The sequence below is a fragment of the Saccopteryx leptura genome, chromosome 7, assembly GCF_036850995.1.
Source record: "Saccopteryx leptura isolate mSacLep1 chromosome 7, mSacLep1_pri_phased_curated, whole genome shotgun sequence".
Lineage (NCBI taxonomy): Eukaryota > Metazoa > Chordata > Mammalia > Chiroptera > Emballonuridae > Saccopteryx > Saccopteryx leptura.
This window is the reverse complement of record NC_089509.1, coordinates 50,411,098-50,432,346: the sequence shown is the minus strand read 5'-3', so window position 1 is coordinate 50,432,346 and position 21,249 is coordinate 50,411,098. Positions and strand designations below refer to the sequence as shown.

At 37.1% G+C, this 21,249-nt stretch overlaps 1 protein-coding gene across 10 annotated transcripts in view; it reads left to right on the top strand.

Annotated features, from left to right (window-relative positions):
* The window catches only part of COBLL1 (cordon-bleu WH2 repeat protein like 1), a 183,246-nt gene extending 163,429 nt beyond the window's left edge, over positions 1-19,817 (top strand). For 6 of the 10 annotated variants that reach the window (XM_066345022.1, XM_066345017.1, XM_066345015.1 and 3 more), the window contains 3 exons: positions 7,198-8,765; positions 11,319-11,495; positions 18,543-19,817. In XM_066345022.1, coding sequence (XP_066201119.1) covers positions 7,198-8,765; positions 11,319-11,495; positions 18,543-18,629 — 1,832 coding nt within the window. In that variant the 3' untranslated portion in view covers positions 18,630-19,817. The remainder of the gene's footprint in view (positions 1-7,197; positions 8,766-11,318; positions 11,496-18,542) is intronic. The other 4 variants (XM_066345024.1, XM_066345016.1, XM_066345014.1 and 1 more) reach the window with 2 other exon arrangements.
* Positions 19,818-21,249: the final 1,432 nt, after the last annotated feature.

Below are 21,249 nucleotides of genomic sequence, written 5' to 3'. Positions count from 1 at the left end.
GGATTATTAAAAAGACAAGGAGAATCAAAATAAATAAAATAAAAATATATTTTGAATTTGTCAATTTCTTTTGTCATTCTTAATGACTTAAATAGGAAATCTTTACTTACAAGAAACAGCAATATTCTACAGAGTGCTTGCTCTGGGTAGTATCCTATCCTAACAAGCATGTTACATAAGTGATATATAAAATATATAGTTGATCCTTGAACATCTTCAAACATGTGTTTAAACTCCAGAGGTCCGTTTTAATAAAGATTTCTTTCAATAAATACTGTAGAATTGTTTTCCCTTCCCTGTAATTTTCTTTTTTATTATTAATTTATTGTGTTTACATAGATTCTAATTTCACCCGTGTTCCCCAGTACATCCCCCCTGCCCCCTCCCCATAACGCCCTCCCCCCTTCCCTCCAGGATTTGCTTTTCTGCTCTCATCCCATCCTATCAGCCTATCATCCCCTTTCCCTCTGTCCGCTTTCCTTCTGGATTCTTTGATCCCACCTCTGTCTCTATTCCGCTCTTCAGTTCATATTGTTCGTCAGATTCCTCATATGAGTGAGGTCATATTTTATTTTTCTTTCTCCGCCTGGCTTATTTCACTTAACATAACAGTTTCCAGTTCCATCCATCTTGTTGCAAAAAATAATATTTCCTTCTTTTTCATGCCCCCATAGTATTCCATTGTGTATATTTACCACAGCTTTTTAATCCAATCGTCCACTGACGGACACTTGGGCTGTTTCCAGGTCTTGGCTATTGTAATCAATGTTGCCATAAACATGGGGGTGCATTTCTCCTTTTCAAACTGTTCTGTAGTGTTCTTGGGGTATATTCCTAAAAGTGAAATGGCTGGGTCAAAAGGCAGTTCGATTTTGAATTTTTTTGAGGAATCTCCATACTGTTTTCCACAGTGGCTGCACCAGTCTGCATTCCCACCAGCAGTGCAGGAGGGTTCCCTTTTCTCCACATCCTCGCCAGCACTTATTCTGGGTTGTTTTGTTGATGAGCGCCATTCTGACTGGTGTGAGGTGATATCTCATTGTGGTTTTAATTTGCATTTCTCTAATGATTAGTGATGTTGAGCATTTTTTCATATGCCTATTGGCCATCTGTATGTCCTCTTTGGAGAAGTGTCCATTCATTTCTTTTGCCCATTTTTTGATTGGACTATTTATCTTCTGGTGTTGAGTTTTACAAGTTCTTTATAAATTTTGGTTATTAACCCCTTATCAGACGTATTGTCGAATATGTTCTCCCATTGTGTGGTTTGCCATTTTATTCTGTTCTTATTGTCTTTAGCTGTGCAAAAGCTTTTTTGTTTGATATAGTACCATTTGTTTATCCTGTCCTTTATTTCCCTTATGTGTGAAGATAAATCAGCAAATATATTGCTACGAGTAATGTCGGAAAGCTTATTGCCTATGTTTTCCTCCAGGATGCTTATGGTTTCATGACTTTACATTTAAGTCTTTTATCCATTTTGAATTTATTTTTGTGAATGCTGTGAGTTGGTGGTCTAGTTTTATTTTTTTGCAGGTAGCTGTTCAATTTTCCCAACACCATTTGTTAAAGAGGCTGTCTTTACTTCATTGTATGCTATCACCACCCTTGTCAAATATCAATTGTTCATAAAGGTGTGGGTTTATTTCTGGGTTCTCTGTTCTGTTCCATTGATCTGTATGCATGTTCTTATGCCAGTACCAAGCTGTTTTGAGTACAATGGCCTGGTAGTATAACTTGATGTCTGGAAGTGTGATACCTCCCACTTTATTCTTCTTTTTCAAGATTGCATTCGGGTTCTTTTATGGTTCCTTATGAATATTTGGCATATTTGTTCTATATCTTTGAAGTATGTTCTTGGAATTTTGATAGGAATTGCATTGAATTTATAAATTGCTTTGGGTAATATGGACATTTTAATGATGTTTATTCTTCCTAGCCATGAACATAGTATATGCTTCCACTTGTTTGTATCCTCCTTGATTTATTTTATCAATGTTTTATAATTTTCTGAGTACAATTCTTTAACCTCCCTGGTTAAATTTACTCCTAGGTATTTTTGTTGTTGTTGTTGCAATAGTGAATGGCATTGTTTTCTTAATTTCTCTTTCAGACATTTTGGTGTATAAAGATGCCTCTGATTTCTGAGTATTAATTTTATTTCCTGCCACGTTGCTGAATTCATTTATTAGGTCCAGTAGCTTTTGACTGCGACTTCAGGGTTTTCTAGGTACAGTATCATATCATCAGGAAATAATGATAGTTTTACTTTTTCTTTTCTAATATGGATGTCTTTTATTTCTTCTTCTTGTCTGATTGCTGTGGCTAGGACTTCAAAAGTATATTGAATAAGAGTGTGAAAGGGGGAACCCCTGCCTTGTTCCTGATCTTAAGGTGATTGCTTTTAACTTTTGCCCATTGAGTATGATGTTGGCTGTGGCCCTGTCATAGATGGCCTTTATCATGTTGAGGTATGTTCCGTGTATTCCCACTGTGCTGAGAGTTTTGATCATAAATGGGTGCTGGATTTTATCGAATGCTTTTTCTGCATCTATTGATATTATTATGTTGTTTTTGTCCTTCCTTTTGTTTATGTGATGAATCACATTGATTGATTTGTGAATATTGTACCAGCCTTGCCTCCCCAAAATAAATCCCACTTGATCATGATATATGATTTTTTTCATGTATTTCTGGATCCAGTTTGCTAATATTTTGTTGAGAATTTTAGCATCTAAATTCATCAGGGATATTGGTTTATAGTTTTCTTTCTTTGTGTTGTTTTTGCCTGGTTTTGGAATCAGATTATGCTCACCTCATAAAAGGAGCTTGGAAGTTTTCCCTCCTCTTGAATTTTTTGAAATAGCTTGAGAAGGATAGGAGTTCTTCTTTAAATATTTGGAAGAATTCGCCTGTTAAGCCATCTGGCCCAGGGCTTTTGTTTGTTGGGAGTTTATTGATAACTGTTTTTATCTCATTTGTTGTAATCAGTCTATTAAGGTTTTCTGATTCTTCCAGGTTGATTTTTGAAAGATTACATTTTTCAAGGAATTTTTCCATTTCCCCTACGTTGTCTAATTTTTTGGCATACAGTTCTTCATAGCATTTTCTTACAATCCTTTGTATTTTTGCTGTGTCCATTGTTACTTCTCCACCCTCATTTCTAATTTTATTTATTTGAGTCCTTTCTCTTTTTTTCTTGGTGAGTCTGGCTAAGGGTTCATCAATCTTATTTACTTTTTCAAAAAACTAGCTATTGATTTCATTTCATTGATCCTCTGTATTGTCTCTTTAGTCTCTATGTCATTTATTTCTGCTCTGATCTTTATTATTTCTTTCCTTCTACTTCCTGTAGGTTTTACTTGCTGTTCTTTTTCTAGTTCTTTTAGTTGCAGGATTAAGTTGGGTTTTTTTTAGCTTTTTTCTAGCTTCTTAGAAAGGTGTGCCTGTAATGCTATGAACTTCCCTCTCCAGACTGCTTTTGCTGTGTCCCAAAAATTTTGAGTTGTTGTATGCTCATTTTCATTTGTTTCAAGGAAATTTTTTATTTCTTCCTTGATCTCATTGTTGACCCAGTCATTGTTTAATAACATGCTGTTTAGTTTCCAAGTGTTTTTCAGTTTTCCTATTGTAGTTGATTTCTAGTTTTATGCCATTGTGGTCAGAGAAGATGCTTGATATGATTTCAATCTTCTTAAATTTGTTGAGACTTGTTTTATGCCCTAATTTGTGGTCTATCCTAGAGAATGTACCATGAGCACTTGAAAAGAATGTATATTGTGCTGCTTTAGGGTGGAAGATTCTGAAGATATCTAATAAGTCCTGTTGATCTAGTGCAGCGGTCCCCAAACTATGGCCTGTGGGCCGCATGCGGCCCCCTGAGGCCATTTATCCAGCCCCCACCACACTTTTGGAAGGGGCACTTCTTCACTGGTGATCAGTGAGAGGAGCACAGGATGCATTCGCAAAGCACAGCATCGCTCACGTACAGTACTACTTCCGGTGATGCAGGATGCACGCGTCACAGCTCCAGAAGCGTGTCATATCACTTGTTATGGCTAGCAGTGACAAATATGGAACCGGACATTGACCATCTTATTAGCCAAAAGCAGACCCATAGTTCCCATTGACATACTGGTCAGTTTGTTGATTTAAATTTACTTTTTTTTCATTTTAAATATTGTATTTGTTCCTGTTTTGTTTTTTTACTTTAAAATAAATATGTGCATAGGGATTTGTTCATAGTTTTTTTATAGTCCAGCCCTCCAACGGTCTGAGGAACAGTGAACTGGCACCCTGTGTAAAAAGTTTGGGGACCCCTGATCTAGTGTATCCCTTCATTCTGTGTTTCTTTGTTAATTTTCTTTCTTGAGGATCTATCCATTGATGTTAGTGGGGTATTGAAATCCCCTACTATCATAGTATTGCTGTTGATCTTTCCCTTTATGTCCATCAAAATCTGCTTTATATATTTAGATACTCCTATATTAGGTGCATAAATAAGTATTTACAATAGTTATATCCTTCTGTTGGATTGCTCCCTTTATCATTATGTAGTGACCTGCTTTATTCCTTACTATAGCCTTTGTTTTAAAGACTATTTTGTCAGATATAAGTATTGCTACCCCAGCTTTTTTTTCATTTCCATTAGCATGAAATGTTTTTTTTCATCCTTTTACTTTCAGTCTATGTGTATCTTTTGTTTTGAGGTGCTTCTCCTGTAGACAGCATATGTATGGGTCCTGTTTTCTTACCCATTTAGCTACCTTATGTCTTTTGATTGGAGCATTTAATCCATTTACATTTAAGGTTATTATTGATATGTAATTGTTTATTGCCATTTTATTCTTTAAAGTTATATTCCTCTTTTACTATATTCTTTTCCCCCTTTGTTCTGTTTACAACAGGCCCCTTAACATTTCTTGCAGCATTGATTTGGTTGTAATGAATTCGTTGAGTTTTTCTTTTTGGTCTGGGAAGCTTTTTATTTCTCCTTCAACTTTAAATGATGGACTTATGGATAAAGAAACCTTGGTTGTAGGCTCTTGTTCTGCATTACTTTGAATATATCTTGCCATTCCCTTCTGGCCTCAAGTGTTTCTGTTAAGAATTTGGTGTCATCCTTATGGGGGCTCCTTTGTAGGTGATAGCTTTTTTTCTCTAGCAGCTTTTAATATTTTCTCTTTATCTCTTAGCTTTGGTATTTTAATTATGATATGTCTTGGTGTAGGTTTTTTTGGGTTTCTCTTTAATGGAATTCTCTGTGCTCCTTGAACTTGTGTGACTTTTTTCTGCATCAATTTAGGGAAGTTTTCAGCTATAATTTCATTGAACAAGGTCTCTAACCCTTGTTCTTTCTCTTCTTCCTCAGGAACCCCTATGATGTGGATGTTTTTTCTCTTTAGGTTTTCACAGAGCTCTCTTAGAGTTTCCTCAGATTTTTTGAGTCTCTTTTCTTTTTGCTGCTCCGCTTCCGTGCTTTCACTTATCTTGTCCTCTAAGTCACTGATTTGATCCTCTGCTTCATCCAGCCAGCTTTAATTCCTTCCAGTGTAATCTTCATTTCTGATATTGTGTTTGTCATTTCTGTCTGGTTCTTCTTTATGATTTCTGTGTCCTTTTTGATGCTTTCAGTTTCTTTACTGAAGTATTCATTACGTCCATTCATTATAGCTTTGAGGTCTTTAAGCATCCTAAAAATCATTATTTTATACTCTGCATCTAGTAATTTGATTACTTCCAATTCATCCAAGACTTTATCAGAGAATTTATCTCGTTGAAGCATATGACTTAAGCTTCTCTGCATACTCATTATTCTCTATGACTTGTAGGCTTCTTCCAGCTGCGATCTCCTTACCTAGTAGAGCCTCTTTGAAGTCCTGATTTGTTTTCTTCTCAGTTTTCTTAACTCAGTGGTAGTCTTGTTTACTGATCTGAGCAGGGGGCTTATTTGGAGCTGTATCCAGGAATGAAGTGGGTGTAACCTGAGACTCTGAAGGCCTGATCTGGCTAGTTTCTCTCCAGAGTCAGGGTGCTTTCTCAGTTTTAGTAGGGGGAGGTATATCTCAGATCTCCATGGAGACCTGAGTTACTACCCCTTCCTCCCCACTTCCTGTTTTCAGCTGTCTTGTTGCTCTGATTAGAGTTGGAGAGCTTTCTGGAGGTGGGTCACCCAGAACCACTTTAGGCTTGTGCTTTGTTGAGGGTTCAACCCCTCCCCCAGCTATGGCCGCCTCTGCACTGAATGAGTCAGTTTCTCAGGTCATCCCATGCATTCTTCTGCCCATCACCATCTGTCTCTCTCTCTCCCCCACTTTCCTTTTGGAAGACAAGCCAGCCCTCAGCTTACCTCATTTCCAAGTCCTCAGGCAAGTGGCTGTGAGCAATATTCTCTGCTCTTCTCCTTGTAATGAGAGCCCTTCTGTGCTCTCAGTCTCACCCCACCTTTGTTCCTGGAAGCAGGGGAGACCCACCGCACCTCGGCGCTCCCTACCAAGCTTGGTGTGGCTTCTTCTTTGCTCCTTAGTTTTTAGACCTGTTCTTTTAATCCAAAGTTGGTTTTTCATACTGATTGTTCCTAAATTAATTTGTAATCCAATTTGGTGGTGTGAGCTGGTAGTCTGTGCATCTGCCTCCTCCACTGCCATCTTGGTTCTCCCCCTATGATTTTCTTAATAACATTTTCTTTTCTCTAGCCAACTTTATTGTAAGAATACAGTATATAATACATGTAGCATACAAAATATGTGTTAATTGGCTGTTTATGTTACCAGTCTGGCTTCTAGTCAACAGTAGGCTATTAGTAAAATTTTGTGGGAGTCAAAAATTATATCTGGATCTTTAATTGTGTAGAGAGATCGGCACCCCAAATCCCATGTTATTCAAGGGTCAACTGTAATATGTATTTTGACCTTTTCATATCTGAGCAAACTGAGGCTCAAATGGTTAAGTAATAAGTTGTGTTCACAGAGATTATAATTAGTCAAGCCAGGTTGCAGATGGGTTCCAGACTTGGGTCTCCATGACATCAAAGTCCATGCTGTTGTCTATAAATGCCATTATCTGCTTTTATATAACTAGGGAGCTAAAAGTGTCCCTGTGGAATTTAAACCAACCTATTCTACTTTTGGGGAGGTAAACAGAGATTTTTCTACTTTTTTCATATACTTAACTTTATGATTATCTTTTGTCTTTCAGTAGATAAAAATGAAGTAATTGTCATTTCAATAAACATGGAAGATAATATGAAAAACAGAGTGAGGAGAACAGAAATCAATGAAGGAGGTGTTGCCCAAAATAATAATGTGGACATGGAAGTTGACAGATTTCAAGCACATAAAACTGAAACTGCCAGAAGTAACAAGGAAAATTGTCTCACTGCTTTATCAATGCAAGGCCAAAAACTGCATCAATCCAGTGCAGAAAAGACAAAAATGCAAGATGCAGCAATTCAAACAACTCCTTCCTGTAACAATTTCAATGGGAATCACTCACATCATCACCACCTGTCTGATTTGAAAGTTGATGAAAGTGTGCAAATTGCAAGTAACAACAAAGCAACTCAACATTCATGTTTAAGTCCACAAGATTCTGTAGATACCTCAACAGAATTCAGATTTCAGGGCTCCCTAACTGTACATTCAGAAGATCAGCTCACCACAAAAGGTCCAATTTATGCACACGGTAATGATGTTCTTTTGTCTCCTGTAGATGGGATTAATAAAAATTCAACTGCTTCTTATCTAAAGAATTATCCACTTTACAGACATGACTACCATCCAAAGCCAAAACCTTCAAATGAAATTACAAGAGAATATATACCCAAAATTGGGATGACTACTTATAAAATAGTGCCTCCCAAATCCCTGGAAACATTAAAAGACTGGGAATCAGAAACCTTGGGGTATGAAGATTACCAGGATATACATACTTTAGGAAAAAAACACATGCATGATACTGTGAAAGAAACTGCAATCCAAACAGAAGATCTTGCTATTTCTGAAAGCCCAAAGGAGCCGCAGATAGACCTTAAAACCAAGCCTACCCTGAGATCACAGCATCAGGTGCACAGTGTGGAGAGTGTGCACCACAGCGCCCTGGAAAATCCTCTGAAACCTACTCCCAGAATGATGAGAGACACTGGCACAGCTCCTTTTGCACCGAATTTGGAAGATATAAACAATATTTTGGAGTCAAAACTTAAATCTAGGGTTTCAAATCCCCAGACCAAACCAAGTTCTTTTTTCTTGCAAATGCAAAAAAGAGTTTCAGGTCACTATGTAACATCTGCAGCTGCCAAGAGTGTCCACACTGCCCCTAATCCTTCTCCAAAGGAACTACTAAAGAAAGAGGCAGAAAGGGACATGATACCTCCCCCAGAGCAAACTCTTTCTTCCATAAGTACAACAACTCACTCTCTTCCACAGCCAGATGTTAAAAACACTGATGATGGCATCAGCTTTCAGAAGCCACCTGAAACCTCTCCTCCTCCTGTAGCTCCAAAACCTGTTTCTCTTCCCCCAAGTCAGTTAGCAGCATTAAATCTGAAGACTTTGAAAACTTTTGGTGCCCCACGACCTTACTCAAGCTCTGCTCCTTCGCCGTTTGCCCTGGCTGTAGTGAAGCGGTCACAGTCTTTCAGCAAAGTGCGTACAGAAACATGCAGTGACGGTGCATCTGCCCGATCTCCAACTGACACAGAGGCAGAGAAGAGTCTTTTTGTAAGTAAATTTGTGGACGTCCCACAACGAAGTGTCAGTAATAAGGTAAATGTTACCTCTTTAAAAATAAGGGGTTCTTGCTTGACCAGGCAGTAGCGCAGTGGATAAAGCATCAGACTGGGACACAGAGGACCCGGATTCAAAACCCCGAGGTCACTGACTTGAGCGCAGGCTCACCAGGTTAAGTGCAGGGTCGCTGGCTTGAGTATGGGATCAGAAACATGACCTCATGGTCGCTGGCTTCAACTCACTTACCCTGCTGTAGCTCTCCTGTCAAGGCACATATGAGAAAGCAATCAATGAACAACTGAGGTGCCGCAATAAAGAGTTGATGCTTCTCATCTCTCTCCCTTCCTGTCTGTCTGTCATTATCTGTCCCTCTCTCTGTCTCTCTATCTCTGTCACAAAAAAATAAATAAATAAGGGGTTCTTGTAAAGTACGGTTTAAATGGGGGTTAATAAGCATGTTTATATGTTTGTGTATTATTTAAATCTGAATTTATATTAATCTAATATCAAACTACCCACTATCAAAACATACAATCTGATCATTCTCAGAATTGTTATAATTCATATAACCTGATTGAGTATATAAGGTAATCATATAATTATTTCATCAGCAAATATTTTTATTTAAAATTTCTTTGCTCATACATTTGTATAGTGTACTACTAGTTTATAGTACTGACTCTATTTTCTTGTGTGTTGCTTATCTCAGTTTATTTGTAACTTTTCTAGATGTTCTGGTTTACTTTATTTTTTCTCCAGTATACATAATTACAAAGAAGTTTTAATTATATAGAAATATAAATAATATTAAAGCCTAGATAAAATAAACAAGTATCTCTCAGGTATACATTTTCTGTCATATATACTTAACCTTAGTTTAGCAAACATTTTTACATATAAATAATTTAAATTAAAATCAGAGTTTAAATATGTAATTTTCTTAATTTTCCATTTTGTTAATTCACTGTTAGCTTTTCCAGTTGTGTGTATATTCACCAAACTATCATTTAACCACTATATTATCTTAATAATTTACAAAAAAGGAGGTATTTGTTGACTTCCTGTTTGCTAACTATTATAATTTGCCTGACTGTTTAACTAATTGAAATAGTTAAAGGAGAGGATGAACTTCACAGTATTATTTTGGAATCAAAATGTAATTTTTAAAAATGACTTTGTGTGCTTTTACTCTGAAATTGTTTAAAGAATACTTCCATATTGTGTGACAGTTCCAGAAGTATTTTTTTACTTTTTCAAACATTCATAGAATAATAGAACATTAACCATATTGCCAAGTAAAAATTTCCCATAATTAGTATATGTGCTGCCAAAGCGAGCACAAAAATTTCCCATAATTTAAATGCAGTATTTATCTTGAAGAATATTTCTTCATGTACTTCACATTTATGTTCATTACTTTGATATAATGTCAGGAAGAGATATATGAGATTAATTCTGTACTTGGAAACAAAGCCTGTGGTTTTTTTTAGAATGAAATACTTTTCCTAAACAACAGAAGCTTAATTGAGATAATACCATTTTTGAGCCACTGCCTGAGCTTTGTTTAGCTTATCATTTGTATAGATATTTATTTGGCAGTTTGAAAAAGACATAATTCAAATTCTTTTGTAACAGTTGCCAGTTAAATTTGTTACTAAATCTTCATTCTTAAGAAGTTTAATATTTTAATTTTTAAATTTGGAGATTCCTAATATTTATCTTTAGTCTTATGGGAAAAATAAAACATTGCCACTCCCTCTGACTTCCAAAAACATAAAACAAGCCACTACATGTAGCATAATCATTAATATTTCATTATTAGACCGTATGTTAGGTGCAACCAATGTAAATTTACCAATATTTGTCTATTTTGTACCACCAAATATAATAATTTCAGCTTGACAGTGGTGGCGCAATGGATAGAGTGTCAACCTGGGATGCTGAGGTCCCATGTTTGAAACCCCAAGGTTGCCTGCTCAGGTGCAGGCTTGTTAGCTTCAGCACAGGGTCACCAACCTGAGCCCAAAGTTCGCTGGCTTGAGCAAGGGGTCACTGGCTCACCTTGAGCCTGCCCCAAACTGCCACCCCCATCAAAGCATGTATGAGAAGCAATCAATGAACAGCTAAAGTGATACAACTACAAGTTGATGCTCCTCATCTCTCTCCTGTCTCTCTCTCCCTCCCTTTCTCTCTGTCTTTCTCAATAATTCACAACCTAATATGTTGAAACAGGTTATTTTTTAGTCTGTGGAATATTTTTAATTCGTTCAATTTTTTTAGCTATTCCTATTAGAGACATCAGCTTATTTGACTCAAGGACAGTATAATTATCCCTATGTTTATGAAACAAAGAGAAGTGCCACTTCTCTTTCTTAGCCCCCTTCCTAGTCTAGAGAAGGAAATTAATACCCTCTTCCAGCTGAGCTCTGGCAGCCACGATAATTCAGTGGGTGAGGAAATAGAGCTTTGTCTAGAAAACCAATGTGGCAAATGGTGATTCTTAAAGAATGATTGATAAAGAAAAAATATTGGAAAATGGCCCATTTTTCACTTGGTCTTCCCATAAACGTTTTGCATTTATTGTTTTAGGGAAATAACTCTGCACATAATGAACAGAATTCTCAAATACCATCTCCAACTGACTGCCCATCACTCACCCTTAAAAGGCAAAGTTCTTTAACATTCCAGAGCTCTGACCCAGAAGAAATCCGACAGAGTTTGCTGATTGCAATCCGCTCTGGAGAGGCTGCAGCCAAGTTGAAAAGGGTAAGTTTTCTTTATCAGGTGGATGACAGTGGGTGTATTTTCAACATTGTCGAATTAATACTTAGGGGAAATTGTTTTCTGGCTTTTAAACTTGAATAGGAAAGATGTCAGACATTCTTTTATGTCAGGGGTCGTTTTTGAAGTATAATCTGAGAGCATCCAGAGTCTTACACATACTTAGAAATATGTAAGGTCTGTTTTGCATAACGTGGGCCAGGTGCAGAACATGTCTTTTGCTCATTATTCTGTAACTATATATAGAAAGTCCCTGAACTCTTATCTTAAGAAGTTGTTAGCCCAATGTGAAAAGGTTCTTTCAAAAAGAAAACCCACCTGGAAACACTGAGGTCGCCGGTTCAAAACCCTGGGCTTGCCTGGTCAAGGCACATATGGGAGTTGATGCTTCCTGCTCCTCCTTTCTGTCTGTCTGTCTGTCTGTCTGTCTCTCTCTCTCTCTCTCCTCTCCAAAATGAATAAATAAAAAATATTAAAAAAAAAAAAAAAGAAAACCCGCCCTGTTCCAGAGAAGCTGCACTGCTGATAATAACCTGCACGTTTCTACTCACAGTTCTAAGGTAATCAAGTTACTACCATATATGGGATTAGAAGGGGGAGGGAGAAGAGAGAGATATTTTTATAGGTGGAACCAAAAAATGCAGGGGAAACCTAGAGAATTTAGATGAGACATAATGTAGAAATTCAAGTTGCCATAATGCCCTGCCAGAGCTGTTTGGCTTATCTGTTCTGAGATGTGGGAGAGCTTAGGGATAGGAGGTGTGCTTCTCTTGGCAGATGCCAAGCAGCTGTCGCAGGGAGTGTCCTCCCTCTGTCACCCCTCCCACTGAAAGAGGACGTGGGAAAGCCCAACGCCTGGCACCAGCACTTGGCCTTCTCATGCTGTAGCCTCCCTAAAGGTCTTTCTTGTTTTCCCCTTTGTCGCCTTGGTTGCAAGTTTCCCAACAGTTAAATAAGAAAAGTAGGCATTATTCCACTTCCTCCATAGGCATTTCGTTTTGTAAATTCCTTCTCTAATCATTTTAGAAGCTATTTAAAGAAAAGTAAGTGACTTGAGTAAAACCCTGAGCTCCACAGAGGGGAATCTGGGAAGCAGCAGGAATGCTGCAGAGTCGAAGGAAAAGGGAAGGCGTGTTGGGTCATGTGCGAGGCTGGCCTTGCGCTCTGGCCGGTTTCCTCAGTGCATTTCAGAGGAGCTGCGAGTGACAGCATTCTGACGGAGGACTTGGTGTGTCCTTCTGTGTACACAGAGACACAGCAAAATGTTGTGTGTTGTGAGGAGCGGAGGAAACGTGAAGGAATAATTCAGGTTGAATTTTGTAGATTACCTGTAGCCTGAATTTAGGTGCCAGGCAGCAAGAGAATTTGGTAAAGTTTTGCATAGAAAAATTGGTACTTCATGGGTCATGACATTCATTTTTTGTGTGTGAGGGGGAAAAAGTCCCTATTAAATCACACATTCTCATGACAATATTTTTATTTTTAATCTTGTAAATTAAGGATGTGTTTCAAATATATCACTTCCAATCTAAAGCATTCTCAAGTCAGTAAATTTGACAAGCATTTTTATTTTTATTTATTTATTTATTTATTTATTTATTTATTTATTTTACAGGAACAGAGAGTCAGAGAGAGTGATAGATAGGGACAGACAGACAGGAACGGAGAGAGATGAGAAGCATCAATCATCAGTTTTTTTGTTGTGACACCTTAGTTGTTCACTGATTGCTTTCTCATATATGCCCTGACCGTGGGCCTTCAGCAGACCGAGTAACCCCTTGCTCGATCCAGCGACCTTGGGTCTAAGCTGGTGAGCTTTTTTTCGCTTGGGGTCTCGAACCTGGGTCCTTCCGTATCCCAGTCCGATGCTCCATCCACTGCACCACCGCCTGGCCAGGCTTGACAAGCATTTTTAAAGCACATAAGTATCAAACGTTGTACTAGATGCTAGGGAGAGAAGACTGTACTTTCAGGAATCATTTCTCTAGTTCGTTACTAGATGCCAGGGAGACAAGAATGAGTACAAGGAAGCCTCTGCCCTCCGGGTGCTCACTGCCCGGGACCGGGAAACTGGGTGCATCAGGCCCACAGAGGAACCAAGTGACTCCACAGGAAATGATTGCAGTGTCTCTCTACTTAGCCACTGGAGATATAATCAGTTTCGGTGAACTAACTAGAAAACAGTGTGTTAAGTTGGAAATGCCTTTTAAGCCAACAGAATTGTACAGGCAAGCAGCTGTCTGCTTAGTGTGTTACGGGCCCTGATTTGGCAGACTCTTCACATATAAAACTCCTATTGCTTCCAGAATGAGCTGGATGTGAACCAACACAAAGAACAGGCCTAAGTGATGGTCCTATAATTGTGTCCTGTTTATAACCTATTACTTTGGGTTCTATTGATTTTAAATTTTATCTCTCTCAGTAGGTTATAGATAGCTCCAAGTCTGTATAGTGCCAGCTCCTAAATTTTGTTTAATGAAAATCCCTTACATAATCCATTTTATTCTATTTAGTAAAGTTCACAATAGCCACACTTCACAATCAGTTTTCACTTCTAGTTATATACACTAAAAATGTGTGTACTAGCACTCACATGTAAGAATGTTCATGAAATATTGTTTGTAAAAACTTCAAAGAAATATAGCCTTAATATCCAAAACTAGAATAAACAGTGTATTCAAAGACTGAACTATCGTACAGCAATAAATTGGACCAAATATAGCTAAATGCAACAGTATTGATACATATAAAACATATTTGCATAAAGTTTAACAGCATGCAAAACTAAGTTATGTTCTTTAGTGATACATGGTAGGTGGCAAATTTTTTTAAATTGAGTTTTAGCAAGAGAGGAAGGGAGACAGAAAAAAATATCGAGTTGTTGTTCCACTCATTCATGCCGCCATTGGTTGATTCTCGCATGTGCCCTAACCAGGGAGCAAACCTCTAACCTCAGCATGTCGGGACAGTGCTCCAGCCAGCTGAAATTCCCAGCCAGGGCCAGGTGGCAATTATTTTTAAATGCAAGGGGTAATTATAACAATCCTTATAGCCATTATTTCCAGAGGGGAAAGCCAGGGGTTGTTAGGAGCTTATTAAAGCAGGACAGAATCATAATTTAAGAGGGAACCAAAAAACTAGTCAAGATAAATATTATATTAAATATTTTCTAAATATCCAAATTAATGCAAACTTTATGATGAATAAAATTTTAGAATGTTAAATAAAGACAAGGCCAGCAGGGAGGGGAAGTATTCTCTCTCTTCACCTGGGTAGTGAGTTATATACAAGTGTTTGTTTGTTTTCCTTGGGCTATTTAAGTTCATGATGCTTTTTATAAATGTATCCTATTTTAAAAAATCACCAAAGGTGGAAGAAGTAGGCACTTAGAAGGCTCTAATTTCTTGTGATATTTGCTTAAGTCCCATATTTCTGTCCTGTACCAAACATTTCTCCTGGTTTGTTTTAAATTCTAACATTTTTTAGTAGAACAGTTATAGTGCCAAATGATATCTCTAGTAATTTTGACAGTAGGTTGAGATTGTTCATCAGAAAGTTGGCTCAGGGCTGCCCTTTATTTTGGCACCAAAATGATCAGTTTAACTCGAGGTATTAACTTGCCTTATGGCTTTGGTTCATACTGAGCAATTAACCTTCATTATAATTGTTGGTTCACATTATAGAGGAATCGTTGATTCCTCTAGTGTAAATGTAGTCATGAACATGCTGTATCATTTTCATGTTTCTTAAGGTTTTTCTCATACCTTACTTGCACTCAACCCCCTACAGTCACAGATACTTGTCTTCAGAAAAAGCATTAATAATTCTTGCTTAGGGCCCTGACCGGTTGGCTCAGTGGTAGAATGTCGGCCTGGCGTGCAGAAGTCCTGGGTTCGATTTCTGGCCAGGGCACACAGGAGAAGCGCCCATCTGCTTCTCCACCCCTCCCCCTCTCCTTCCTCTGGAGGCTCCACTGGAGGCTCCACTGGAGCAAAGATGGCCCGGGTGCTGGGGATGGCTCCTCGGCCTCTGCCCCAGGTGCTAGAGTGGCTCTGGTCGCAACAGAGCGACGCCCCGGAGGGGCAGAGCATCGCCCCCTGGTGGGCAGAGCGTCACCCCCTGATGGGCCTGCCGGGTGGATCCCGGTCGGGCGCATGCGGGAGTCTGTCTGACTGTCTCTCCCCGTTTCCGGCTTCAGAAAAAAAAAATAATAATAATAATAATAATTCTTGCTTAGTATGTTTGATATTAAAAATTATATATGAATCATCAACTTGTTTTGAGAACATAAGATAAATTAAGTAATTTATTTCTTTTGACTTGCATTAACACAAGGACTTCTTTGGGAGCTTCCAGTTCTTGATGGTGCTTGAATTGCTCAACGTTATTACACTATTACTAGTAGGATATGGATTATAATAATAAAGTCTAAAAATGAACTGACAGCTGATATTTCATACTTACTAATAAGTTTTCCTCACATTGTAAAACTTACCTTTGGCTAGATAGAAATCTTGAGGGAAGAAAACTAACTGGGTAAGTCACCCAGAAACATCTGGCTTGTTTTATTTAATTGGTTTGCTTTTTACTTACATTTTCTTAGTTTGAATTTGATCTATCAGGGTTTCAAGTTAGCAGCTCTTTATACACACACACACACACACACACACACACACACACACAAACACACATATATTTTTAATCTATTTATTTTTTGAGAGAGGCAGGGAGGGAGAGATAGGAACATTGAGCTGCTCCTGTTTGTGCCCTGACAAGGGAATCAAACTGGCAACCTCCATGCTCCGGGACAATGCTCCAACCAATTAAGCTATCTGGCTAAGGCTTAATTTTTTTTTTCCCCAGACAGAGAGAAGAAGGGAGAGAGAGGAGGGAGAAGGGAAAAGGGAAGCATTCATTTGTTGTTCCACTCAGTCCTGTATTCATTGGTTGCTGCCCATGTGTGCCCTGAACAGGGATCAAACCTGCAACCTTGTCAATCTGTGACGACACTCTTAACCAACTGAGCTAACTGGCCAGGGCTCCATATATTATTTAAATAAAACAAACAATAGTTTTATAGTTAATTCTCCTTATGGGAATAAGAAAGCTATGTGACTATTCCTGAAAATTCTTTGTCAAAAGACATATTCCCACCCTCTAAAAGTAACTGCTCTAGGTAGATTACAGTATAATCTTTCAGACCATTTTTGTAGTATGTAAACATTTAATTTTTTATAAAACAGAATCTTTGGTAAAACATCCATAAACATCTATCTCTTTGAAGTTCTCCATCTTATTACATATGTATCTATGCTATTCTTTTAAGGCTATGTAGTATTTGTGAATATACAAAAGCTTACTTGCTTCTTATTGGTGGACATTTAACTGAATTCTAACTTTTCACTATAAATGGTGCAACAATGAACATCTTTTACTTGTAGACATTTGGAGCTATCAGTATGTGTTTTAAAGGCTTTAAACAAATTTTCTCTTTTACTTTACAAAGAATTATGAGAACTGCAACATTTGCAAAAATTACAGGGATAACTTTTACACACAGAGATTTTCTGAACCAAGGTCACATAAGGAAAAGTCATTTACCTGAGTATTGTTTGTTGTCTATACTTGGAGAGAAATCCCACATGGTATAGATGAGGTCCTCCCCCCCCCCCTCCAGTGGCGACTTTCCTTCTTAGCTATTTAATTTCAGGTGGATAACTATCAATCAATCATTCTACTCCATCCTGGGTTCAAAAGAGAGTCAAGAAAATTGACTAGTTTAGATTACCAACCTTTGTTTAATAAAAGGCGATACATGAAGCACAAGGAAACCAAATCCAAACTAAATTTGTCAATTTTATTTTTCTTTCTACTAAATTATTCTGTTGCTAGGCGGAATCTGTGGCCTCTTGTACTTCAGTTCTGTGTAGTCAATTTATAATTTAGAGAGAAACTAAATTTTTTTTTTTAAAGTAAGAGGAGGGAAGATAATGAGACAGATTCCCGCATGTGCCCTGACCATGTTTACCCGGCCACCATGGTCTGGGGCCAATGCTCAGACCAACCGAGCTATTCTCAGCACCAAGGCCAATGCTCAAACCAGTCCAACCACTGGCTGTGGGAGAGGAAGAGGAAAAGAAGGGGGAGAGGGAGGAGAGAGAAGCAGATGGTTGCTTCTCGTGTTCCCTGATTGGGAATTGAACCCAGATGTCCATCCACTAGGCCAACACTCTATCCACTGAGCCAACCAGCCAGGGCCAAATTTCTTAAAGTACTGTCATGTTTGATTTCAAAATATTATACCAATTTACAATTTAAAATCCAAATGATATTTTTTGTACTTTTCTAAATAATGTTGGAATTTCAAGTAATTTAGGAAATTCATACTATAATGGTTTTTATTCACTTACATTTTGTAAATAGAAAACTTTGCCATACAATTTTAGAACTTATGCGTTTATTTACTGAAAAAAAATCTTTTCATTCTGCAGTAGTTTTTGCATAAGTCATAAATTTGACTTATTTGGCCCTTTATGTGAAAGCATTTTTAAACCAAAGCTTTTTTTCCCTTATAAATAAGGGTGTACCTGTGAGGGGAACTTCAAGTTAATATATACCATTAATACAAAAATAGTCAAGTCCATTGTTTTGTGGAATTCACTTTTTTTTTTACATTTTCCAAGACACTTCTGAGGAGCCAGAATGTATCTAGCTAAAAATGCTTTAAAAAACAGCTTGGCCTGCAGTCTGTTTGTACTCTTGTCCTTTGAGTTGATTTGCCAATTTTGTAAAGACTAAGATGTGTTAATGGATTATTTACCTTGTTTGTTGTAGAAATAACAACTCTCTCATTTTTAATTTCATGGTAGAGTGAACATTTATTCTTGATTATTTGTAGTTTATTGCATAATAATACTAAATGTTAGCATTTACAATTAAGCACAAGTTCAATGTAGTAATTGTTGAAAATTGAAAATTAGACAGCTGTCCCATTTTAAATCGATGGGTGTAAAGTATGTTTCTTTCTCTTAGGTCACTGTTCCATCGAATACAATATCTATGAATGGAAGGTCAAGACTCAGTCATTCCATGTCCCTGGATGCCCAGGACGGCCATTGAATGTTACCCTGCCACACTGCACGTCACCTCTTGAACTTCACATAACAACTTCAGACTAATGCAAAATGTTGGCAAATGTGTATATTCAGATATACACTAATATGTTATTACAATGTAAGAATTTGTGCTGTGGCTGTTAATGTCAAAAGAATAACCAGAATTTATAATTTATAGTATTTTTGACTTTTTTTGCCTTAAGAGCTGAATATTCTGCTTTAGAACTTTAAGACAAGGTTTTAAATGACTTTCACTTTTTTGCAAATGAGAAATAGTCATGTGTCTTTTTGATTACATATTCTCTTCAATGGTCTGAGACCAAAGAATAAATTAAGAATCATAGACCTATTTGTATGATACATGAATAATTAGGCAAACCTAGCTCTGACACTGGCTGCCTTCATGTCTCAGTTTAATTGCAAATATTTTTAAGTTATAGTAAAGCCTGTTTTGTGCTGAAAGTATGATCTAGATGATTAATGAGATCAAATAAGTATATTCAGTTCAAGTTTATTTCAATGGTGAATTGTTCAGTGTATAATTATCTTGTGTGTTCTTTGTGTAATTACAAAATCAGTGTCAAATTTATGGGAAACACATGGTGTTTTAATATTTTATTAACATGAAACACTTGTTTTTTTAATCTTTAGAACTTAAATTACACAAGGTAAATTTTAAATATTTTCTGTATATAATTATGATATTGTCACACAGATATTACACATTTTATGTGCCAGAAGCCTTAAAAATCTTCCTGTGAAAATGTTGATATATTGTGACAGTTATTTCACATTTAATATATAGAGAGGAATAGGGGTTAGTTTATGTCCATATTGGAAATCTTTAAAGACTACTTGGAGGTTCCAGAAATCTTGGTTTTAATTAAAATAAAATGATAAAGTCATTATGTAGTTCAGAGGCTAATATTCTAAATAATAATATATATTTACACTAAAGCTAAAACTGTTAAGCAAAACACTGCCTAATTTGTTGGCTTATAAATGTTCTGGGGTCTAGAGCTTGTTAATGTTCTATTCCTACTTTAAGAATTTAATTGCTCACTTATTCTAAAAGCTTTATTAAACAAGCTGATGTTAAGTTGGGTTTCACTAAAGCTACTGAGATAACTTCCTTTTTGAAAAATGTATTGATTTTTTCCCCCTGTTTAATAAAAGCAAGTTATATATTTGGGATGCTTTTTTTTTTTAATGTAGTTTGTGTCAACCAGCCTGTTTGTCACTTCATCTGATGAGCATATTTCTCTTAGCCAATAAACAAACAAGTAAAGTAATACCTGCCATTTATTAGGATCCTCTAGTCTCCATTTAAGCCCAGTCAGTAAAGCTCTAAAATGTATGATTGAAGCATGTAAAATGCTTAGCATAGTTTCCAATACCTGGCAAGTGCAGGGTAAGTGTTAAATGCTGCTATTTCTTTGAATTAGACTTGGAGAGACCTTCCTATGTTCTTATGTCATTATAACCAGTAGAGAGAGTAGTTACTTTTTGAAAAATTGTGTTTCCATATTTGATTATAAAATTGAATCCCTACCTCAAACCATAAACACATACATTTGAACTGGATAAAAGACAACTTTTAAAGATAGTATTAAATTTAGATGAATATATTCAATGTTTTCAGGTCTCAACTTGGGAAAAATTATTTAAATGTGATAAAGACACACAGTGATAAAAGATACATATTTAAATATATGAAAATTTTAAACATATATTTACATTACATACTATAGAAGTGAAAAAATAAACCACAAGGTGTTATTAATATATAAGGGATAATTTAGAAAAATGTAGAAGTTCCAAAAACTCATTAAAAAAACACCCTATAGAAACACGAACACTGAAAAAATGAAAGTATTTCTTACAAGAGAAAATATGAAAAGCCAAAAAACATGGCAAAATACTTTTTGCTAACAATCAAGGAAATACAAATTTAAACCACAGGAGTACCACATCCACCCATCAAATTAGCAAAAATGTATGTAAGTCCCAAAATACCAAGTGTTGTCAAGGATAACAAAGCAGTGGGAACTCTTTTTTCTGTTGGTGGGAAAATATACTGGCACAACCATCAAATTTGCAGTGTCTAGTAAAATTAAAGATTTCTTATTCTGTATTTGAAAGAAGTATGTGCATGTGCATAAGGAGGCATATACAAATATGTTTATGGCAGCCTGTGTATAACAGCAGAAAGGAGTTCTATCCAGCACTCAACATTGGTAGTATATTTATATGAAGGAATTCTTTTTTATTTATTTTTTTATTTAGTGAGATGAGGGGAGGCAGAGAGACAGACTCCCAAATGCACCTTGACTGGTATCCACCTGGCAAGCCCACTAGGGGGTGATGCTCTGCCCATCTGGGGCGTTGCTCCATTGTTCAGCAATCGAACTCATCCTTAGCCCCTGGGGCGAGGCCATAGAGCCATGCTCAGCACCTGGTACCAACTCACTCCAGTTGAGCAATAGCTGCAGGAGGGGAAAAGAGAGAGAGAGAAGCTAGAAGGGGAAGGGTGGAGAAGCATATGGTTGCTTCTTCTGTGTGCCCTGACCCACAATCGAACCTGGGAGCTCTACGTGCTGGGCTGATGCCCTCCCACTGAGCCA